The sequence below is a fragment of the Lactuca saligna genome, chromosome 2, assembly GCF_052625555.1.
Source record: "Lactuca saligna cultivar CGN05327 chromosome 2, ASM5262555v1, whole genome shotgun sequence".
NCBI classification, from domain to species: domain Eukaryota; kingdom Viridiplantae; phylum Streptophyta; class Magnoliopsida; order Asterales; family Asteraceae; genus Lactuca; species Lactuca saligna.
This window is the reverse complement of record NC_136418.1, coordinates 3,700,865-3,709,355: the sequence shown is the minus strand read 5'-3', so window position 1 is coordinate 3,709,355 and position 8,491 is coordinate 3,700,865. Positions and strand designations below refer to the sequence as shown.

The 8,491-nt window shown below is 33.7% G+C and overlaps 2 protein-coding genes and 1 long non-coding RNA gene across 3 annotated transcripts; 2 read left to right on the top strand and 1 right to left on the bottom strand.

The window, feature by feature from the left end:
• Positions 1 to 3,847: 3,847 nt before the first annotated feature.
• LOC145028737 (uncharacterized) lies at positions 3,848 to 5,260 on the bottom strand. Its single transcript, XR_013676155.1, has 2 exons — positions 5,031 to 5,260; positions 3,848 to 4,462 (listed from the first exon to the last, which is right to left on the bottom strand). It is a non-coding gene; the product is annotated as an uncharacterized LOC145028737 (long non-coding RNA).
• Positions 5,261 to 6,208: 948 nt separating this feature from the next.
• LOC145028725 (uncharacterized) lies at positions 6,209 to 7,642 on the top strand. The gene has a single exon (XM_078977484.1). The coding sequence runs from the start codon at positions 6,209 to 6,211 to the stop codon at positions 7,640 to 7,642; it is 1,434 nt and encodes a 477-aa protein (XP_078833610.1).
• A 50-nt stretch (positions 7,643 to 7,692) lies between these two features.
• On the top strand, positions 7,693 to 8,214 carry LOC145028722 (uncharacterized). Its single transcript, XM_078977482.1, has one exon. It carries the CDS (start codon positions 7,693 to 7,695, stop codon positions 8,212 to 8,214), a length of 522 nt encoding a protein of 173 aa, XP_078833608.1.
• The last annotated feature ends 277 nt before the right edge of the window (positions 8,215 to 8,491 follow it).

The window sequence follows — 8,491 nt, the reverse complement described above, 5'->3', positions numbered from 1 at the left end:
GAAGAATACTTACCACTTTTGAAGATCTAAGATGAAATGTTGGATGATACTTGAGAGAGAATGGAGAAAACTCGGCCAAAGAAGGAAAGAATGAGAAAAATGGCCAAGACTTGTATATATAAGGGTGAGTTTTTGGCCTGGGTTGAGTTTACAGCCGTAAAATCCATGTTTACGGCCATAAACTCCACATGTTGGAGTTTAGGGCTTGAATCTTGTATTGTGGCTTTAGCAGATACTTTCTAACACTTATTCCTTAAGTGTACTAGGCTCAGAACACTCAAACAGGCTCCAAATTGTGCTAAATGATAGTAGGAGTGAGTTTGTCACTGAGTTGAGTTAACTGACTGAGCTTTCAAAGCAAAACATTTCAGGTTGTCACAGTACCTGTCTACTCGTTTCTTGAGAATACAAGTTATTTTGAAATAGTTGATCAACAATTAAGCTGGTGAGTTCATAAGATTTTAGTGATGTAAGTAAATTGTAGAAAGCTTAGTAAGTTGTAGTAAATTGTAAGTTTTGTTTAGAAAAGTTCGCCTGTTCCACCAGAAAATCCTATATTTCCTGCTTTGATGAAAGATAAGTAAAAATGACTCTACAATCCTTTCTATGAGTACTAAATGGATACAAGTTATATAAAACTCAGAGTAAACAAACAATCGATTGTGTGTATCTGCCCTAAGCCCACAACTAAACAATGAACAATAAATGAGGTGGATGACACACATCCCATTGGTTGTTAGATCCTTGTTGTATATAATCTTGGCGTATTCACTTGGTACTCATGGAGTTAACTGTAATAGTACCTTTATATTTGATGAAAAGATTCTTTAAGAAAACCCTTATTTATTATAATAAAAATAGTAACCAAAGTGGTTCTTTCTATAATCACTTAGTTTATACTAGCTATATATAATCTAATATCGAATGCATAGTTAATTGTGTGGATCTGCCCTAAGCCCACAACCAAACAAGGAACAGGGAATAAGGCGGAAGCCACACATCCAACTACCTATCGAGTATTAATTGTATATAACCCTGATGTATAAACTAAAGTATTATACAGTTAACTACCTAAGGTCCTTTAAGTTATGTTGGTTTAATAAAATGGATTAAACCCTTTACTGGTAAGTTTCTAGTTTTGTCTACCAATTGTTCTATTTGAAAAGTATGTTTTGTACTAGAAAACGGTGTATAGAATTTGTATCCTATGACCTGACCCATACCTGGTACCCTTATGATGAATTAATGTATATGGAACATATATATATATATATATATATATATATATATATATATATATATATATATATATATATATATATATATAACTAAGATCGAATGGATAATAGACTGGGTGAATCCGCTCTAAGCCCACAACCAAATAAGGAACAGGAAATGAAGCGGAATGCACACATCCTATTATCTGTCGGATCCTATTAATATATATTCCTTTATGTATACATTAAGGAATCATATGGTTACCATTATGGTCCCTTTCAACTGAATGTACTAGACCCGACTGTTCTGTTTGTCGCTTTGAAAAGATGTGAGTTTTCCCTAGTTTATAACTATCTTAACTTGAAAATAGTTTGGATTAACTTTCAAGTGGAACTGTCACAATATGAAATTAATGGGAAAATGTAATTACACAGTTGCCTTTTAAATTGACATTCTGACGTACTGATTTCCTTAAAACATGTTTGTTTTATTAAGGTCATAATGTGAAGGCTAGTACCCATACTATACGCTCTCCCTGTCAAGAGATTCTGGGAACCAAACGCGACTTCAGCAAACCAGTTGCTAGGCCGTGTAATCAACATTAAAGTTATGTGATCATGTATACCTAATTTAACTATTACCTTTTGTTTAGAACAACGAGTTAGTGATTCATTGGTATAATTAGATCCTGTAGTTGTTCCATGCTATAGCATCTTAGTATGTTCGTTCTGTTATAGTATCTTAGTATGTTCTTTCTGTAAGTGTATCTTTGCATGAACTGAACCCCTATACTATACCCCTTATAGTTTACTAGTATTTTACTTGAACTGTTATTGAAAAGACTCATTTATATACTAAGTTATGCTTGTACTTTAAAAATGGAGTTTTGTTAAACTAAAAAGTAACATGACTTTAAAAGAGTTTTTGAAAATGTTTTGATCACTTATAAAAGACATACGCAATCTTTTGAAAGATGTTTATAACAACCATTTACACAAATATCATTGTGTTCAACTTGCATTCCCCCCTTAAAAGCATTTAAATCAGTTAAAAGATTCATTACGGGGTATGAACTCACCTGATGTAGGTGATTCGAACGAATATGCGCGTAAGGATGAGAAGTTCCACAAATGAAGTCCCGAGACTTAACAAGTCCTAAATGACATATAATGGCATATATTGACATAAATATAGTGTTTAGAAGCAACCAAATGCAAGGAAACACCTCACGGGACTAGGAAACACTTTGACCAAGTGTTGGAATCACATGTGATTCACTAAAAGGGAGTGTACGGCCAATATGAAGAGTGTACGGCCATGGGTGTACGGCCAGGGAGTGTACGGTCGTACACTCATGGTAAAAAGTGCACAAAAACCTTTTCCAAGAGTATAAATTCTTGTGGGACAACTGCTCTTCAAGTGTTGAAGCTAGGAATGCACTTTGAAGCCCCTTTAAGGGTGTGTTGAGGAGTGTATGGCCACACATGTGTGTACGGCCGTACACACCTCATGTTCATGAATTCTGGGCATTTTAAGGTGTTAATCTAGTGTTCTAAACAAGATTCAAGCATTGGAAAAGATTACTTACGATTTGGAGGATCAAAAGGGTTCACAATTACCAAGAACAAGTGTGTGTTCTTGGTGAGATTTGAAGATCTAGTCAAAAGAGATGTTTTCATGGATGAATCAAGAGTGATTATAAGACTAGGAAGCATATAAAGAAATATGGAAGAATCACTTACCACTTTTGAAGATCTAGATGAAAAACGGGATGATAGTTGAGAGAAAACTCGACATTCTTGACTTGGAAACTGAAGAATGGCTTAGAAATGAAGGGATAACATACTTAGGGAGGGGGTGTAAGGCCCAACATGGGTGTACGGCCGTACACTCATGTGTACGATCGTACACTCCCTCAAATGGAGTGTATGGCTTGTTTTTTGGTTTAGAAGTGTACACGACCCAATCCTATACTCGAGGCTTGAATGTACTGAGATTTGAAACTTTCAACAGACTCTAAACAAGGCTAAATGATAGCAGAAACGAGTCTGACACTCAGTTGAGTTGACTGGCTAGGCTTTACAAGGCAAGAAACTTCGGGTTGTCACAGTTCGTTTCATGATGATTCAAGCCACTCTTCCCATCTCCTTCTGGGGGTATAACTTAGAGATAGCCACACAAATCCTCAATCTTGTCCCTACTAAAATGGTTTCCAACACACCTCATGAGTTGTGGACAGGGAAAGTTCCCTCTTTAGCACATATCAAAATTGTGAAGCTTTCGTTAGACGAGAGTCTCATGACAAGCTAGAAGCTAGAACTTAGAATTGTATTTTCATTGGCTATCCACAAAAGTCTTTTGGATATTTTTCAAGGTTGCAAAAATCGTTTGACGGTGTCTCGGCAGTGGACTAGGGTTAAGTGATTAATTGGCTAGGCGGGAATTAATCGGTGACCATTAATTATTAAGAAAATTATTCAAAAATTAATAAATCTAAATTTAATCCTAATAATATATGTAAATAATCATAAACGTTTAATAACAAGTTTAATAAGTACAACAAATTATCATCCAAAAGCCCAAAACAAACATAAAAGGTTAATAATAAGTTCAATAAACACACCAAATCTTCATCCAAAAAGTTCATAATAAGTTTAAATAGAACAAAAATAAAACATATTATCTCATAATCCTCTCCACAAACTTCCATTATTTGAACCCCATCCGACTCATATTCGTCTTCTTCTAACACTTGCTCTTCACTCTAGGACTTAAAATCTTTATCGGAAATTTCCCTCGTTCTTGGACTTTCTTGAGGTGCTTGATTATCAACAGTTCCTAGATCTTCATTAACCATTTCGGGGTCTACTTCATCTACATCAACAATCCATTCTTGAGCCGAGAGTGAATCATTTGCTAACAACACCTCCATATTTCTATATTTTCGCTTTTGTTTTTTTCCATTACATTAGCATTGAATTGAACATAAACAAGGTTGTTCAATTTGCTTGCCTCCAATCTATTTCGTTTTTTTGTATGTACCAAGAAATGTAAACACAACAAAGAGTTGAAATGCGCTTAATATTTAAATTTTATAAAATATAAATTAATACTCTATATTACTAATCCCTTCAAACGTGTTCCAATTCCTTTCACAACCCGATGAACTACTAGTCAAAGAAAGAATCCTCATTACAATCTTTCAAATGAGGAGTTGTGCCACCAAATAGTCCCCACCACCTAGCTACAATTTTTTTAAACAAAAACACACTATTAATCGATAAATATCAAAATTTTATAAAATACTAAAATAGATAACTAAAAGTAAAATCAATTACGCATATCAAAATCGACATCATTCACCCTACAATTTTTAATTGCAAGATCGCAACCAAATCTATCAACTTTTTTCTTGTACTTTGGCAAGCAGTGGCGGACCCTCATAAGGGCCAGGGGAGGCTATGCCCCCCCCCCTCCCCGCTTTTGGCTGTCCTAATTTATGTATATACACAATCAAGTTGAAAAAAATACCACAGAATTGCCTCTTTGCCCCCTGGTTTCCAAATCATTAGGAAACTGTTAACTAAATTTTCGGAAGATAATAACAAAATCAAAAGAATCCTTGTTTTTTAGGAATTTATAAAATAAGGATTAAGGAAACTTAATATCTATTAAAAATTATAAAAACCCCAAAATCTAATCAAATTCACAACAATTTAACCTAGGTTTAAGCTTAAGAAATTAATCTGAAAAAGTGAACAAAGAATCCAAAGTTTATCCCGACCATCGAAAAGCTACTTCTCAAAACTCACCGGAGAACGTCGCGTGTTAAGACTTAAGATCGTTGTTGTCTTGTACTCTTTTCCGGTGGCCGCCACATTTGTACCGTAGGCTCTCTCACCTCGTTGCTATTCGTCGGAGCCAAGACTGCAGAAATTTTACCTCTGTCGACTGCCATTCACTTGAGTGTTCAGACGACTGTTGCTTTCCATAAGGTTTTTCTTCTTCTTCTTCTTCTTCTTCGTGACTTCCTTGCTCCCCATTTGCTTAAGTAGTTTTATGTTTCTCTGTCTCTACGTTTCTCTATATATTTATTTATTGCTTTACTTGGTCAAAAAGTAGAAATTGAATAAAATATAAATAAATTGAATAAAATATGAATGGTACTGTGATTACCACATATACACACTAGCGTCTGACAATAATATTTCTATTCATTTATTGATTACTTTATTTGTTGCATTGGAAGAAGATATACATATATAATATTTATCATATATAATATATTTGTATATGTAATTATCTATATTTATTAACCGAATATATACATATATAATATTTATCATACATTTGTATATGTAATTATCTATATTTGTTGTTAACAATTTTGTGTATTTATATTTCTTGTTATGCTACGATCATATATTCATATGAAACTAATTACATTTATATGCACTTTATATTATTATTTGAAAATAAAAAACTTCATTTGTTTATTTGCTATTTTATATTGCTATTTATTAATTGTTAGTAAATTTGATTGTGTAGTTTATATGAATATGAAAAAACAATCTACTATTGATGAATTTTTCAAAAGAAAACACTCAAGTTCTACTCAAGATTCCAAAAACCCACCGGAGATTGTTTTGGATGAAGATACCCCTACGCCCAATGTTCCAATTATTGAGAATCGCTTCAAAAAAATCGTGTTGAAAATAATGAAATTGATCTTAGTACACTAGAACGAGATCCTGGTTTGCATAAGCAAATTTAAGATTATCCAGTAAATCAACAAGATACTATTATACGAGCATATATTAATCATGGTCCCTTTCAACAAACACTTTCTGTATATCTAAAATCTGGTCCACAAACCCATAAACGTAGTTTTCAAGCTTCTTGGTTTAAGTTATATCATTGGCTTGAATATTCAGAGAGCTTAGATGTTGCATTTTGTTTTCCATGTTTTCTATTCAATAAGCCTTCTGGAATGGGACACTACGGCCAACGAGCATTTACTATAGATGGATTGAAGAAAGTTGGTGGAAAAAATTGTGCCTTTTTGCATCACATAGGGACTGAGTGCACATCTTTTCACAATGTTGCACAAAAATCATGTGATGATTTGTTAAATGAGGCGCATGATATACAAAATGTATTTGAGACATTTACAGAAGAAGAACGTAAAAATAATATATTGAGATTGAAGGCTACTATTTATACAGTCTGTTTGTGTGCCTTTCAAGGAATTGCATATAGAGGTCATGATGAAGGATCAGATTCCATAAACAAAGGAAATTTTCATGAAATCTTGAAGGGAATTGGCTATTTTAACACAGAGATGGAAGAATTGTTCCATACTGCTCCTAAACATGCATTATATACATCACCGTCAATTCAAAAAGAGATTCTAAACCTTTTATCAACTAGGGTGAGGAGGATGATTTGTGAGGAGATTAATGGTGGAAAATTTTGTTTAGTTGTTGATGAAGCACGCGACCAGTCTAATAAAGAACAAATAATAATTTTTTTGAGATTTTTAAATAAAGATGGCTTTATTATGGAGCATTTCTTTAGGCTTGTTCATGTACCCGACACTACATCACAAACTCTTAAAAATGCAATTTATTCTGTATTATCACGTAATAATCTTGATCTTAAGTCAATCCGTGGTCAAGGGTATGATGGTGCAAGCAATATGCGAGGTCATTTCAAGGGTTTGCAAGCATTGATTTCAATTGACTGTCCATATGCGTATTATGTTCATTGTTTTGCCCATCGATTACAATTAGCCTTAATGGCTGCTTCACAAGGAGTTGTTGCATTACAAAAGTTTTTTACTCGATTATCTTTTGTTATCAATGTTGTTGGTGCTTCCTCCAAGCGTACCGACCAACTTAGAGATGCACAAGCTGAGGAAATTGCATATAAGATTTATGTTGACGAGTTAGAGACAGGTAAATGTATTAATAAAATTGCTACATTACAACGAGCTGGTGATACTCGATGGAGTTCTCACCTCAAATCAGTTTCGAGCTTAATCAAAATGTTTAGTCCAACTTGTGAGGTTTTATTTAAAATTATTAAGGATGGAACTGGTCCAATCAAAGGCGACGCAGATTCAACATATGAGTCTATTACTACATTTGAGTTCATTTTTGTTCTTCATCTCGAGCAAGAAATAATGGAGATCACTGATTTACTTTGTAAAGCTTTACAAAGACAATCTCAAGATATTTGTAATGCATTGAGGCTTGCATCCACCAAATTGTTATTGAAAAAAATGAAAGATGAAAGATGGGATGGTTTGTTGTCTCTTGTTAGGTCGTTTTGTCAAGAACGGAACATTGATATCCCTGATATGACTTCTCCATACTTTACTAGAGGGCCCGAGTGCGTAATGAGCTTAGTGATCATACACTAGAACATCATTACCGAGTGAACATATTTTACGAAGCAATTAATTGTCAGTTAATGGAACTAAATCATCGATTCAGTGATAGAATAACAGAGTTGCTCCGACTTTCAACAACATTAGATCCTAAAAGTGTTGATGAGCCTTTTCGATGTGGTGATGTAATTAAGTTAGTAGAGAAGTTTTATCTTGAAGATTTCAATGAGCAAGAGAAAGTAGTTTTGAAAATACAACTTCAACATTATGAGATTGATGTTGTTCAGCATGCAGATTATAAACTATTGACATCTATGTCAGAATTGTGCCAATGGTTGATAAAGACTAGAAGAGTAGTGAACTTTCATCTTATTTATCGAGTAGCTAGTCTCATACTTACTCTTCCAGTTTCTACTGCTACAACGGAGAGATCATTTTCAGCAATGAACTTCATTAAAACAAGGTTAAGGAAAAAAATGCAAGACGAGTTTTTGAATGACTCTTTGGTTTTGCACTTCGAGTGGGAACTTGCTAAAAAGATTAGTTTAGAGACGGTTATAGAAGACTTTAAAAAAGCAAAAAATCGTCGCGTTCCACTTTCATAAAGATATAACGATCTATTAGTTTTCTTGTTTACACTTTTGATATGTTATAATTTTGAAATAAAGAAAACTTCTTTATATATTTTAATTATGAAGTTTTGATTTCGGCCCCCTAGTTGTAGTGTTTGTGTTCCGCCCTGTTGGCAAGTCAATTATTACAACTTGCTTTTGCATCTCAAAATTGTCACAAAGTAATGTATCAAAAAAAAATCAAGAACCACATTCATTATATCGGGATCATATTGGAGTTGTAGATCCTTATAATGATAATACAAATTTA

Coding starts and splice junctions, on each gene's coding strand:
- LOC145028725 (XM_078977484.1), top strand. CDS start 6,209: ATGGGACACTACGGCCAACGAGCATTTACTATAGATGGATTGAAGAAA.
- LOC145028722 (XM_078977482.1), top strand. CDS start 7,693: ATGGAACTAAATCATCGATTCAGTGATAGAATAACAGAGTTGCTCCGA.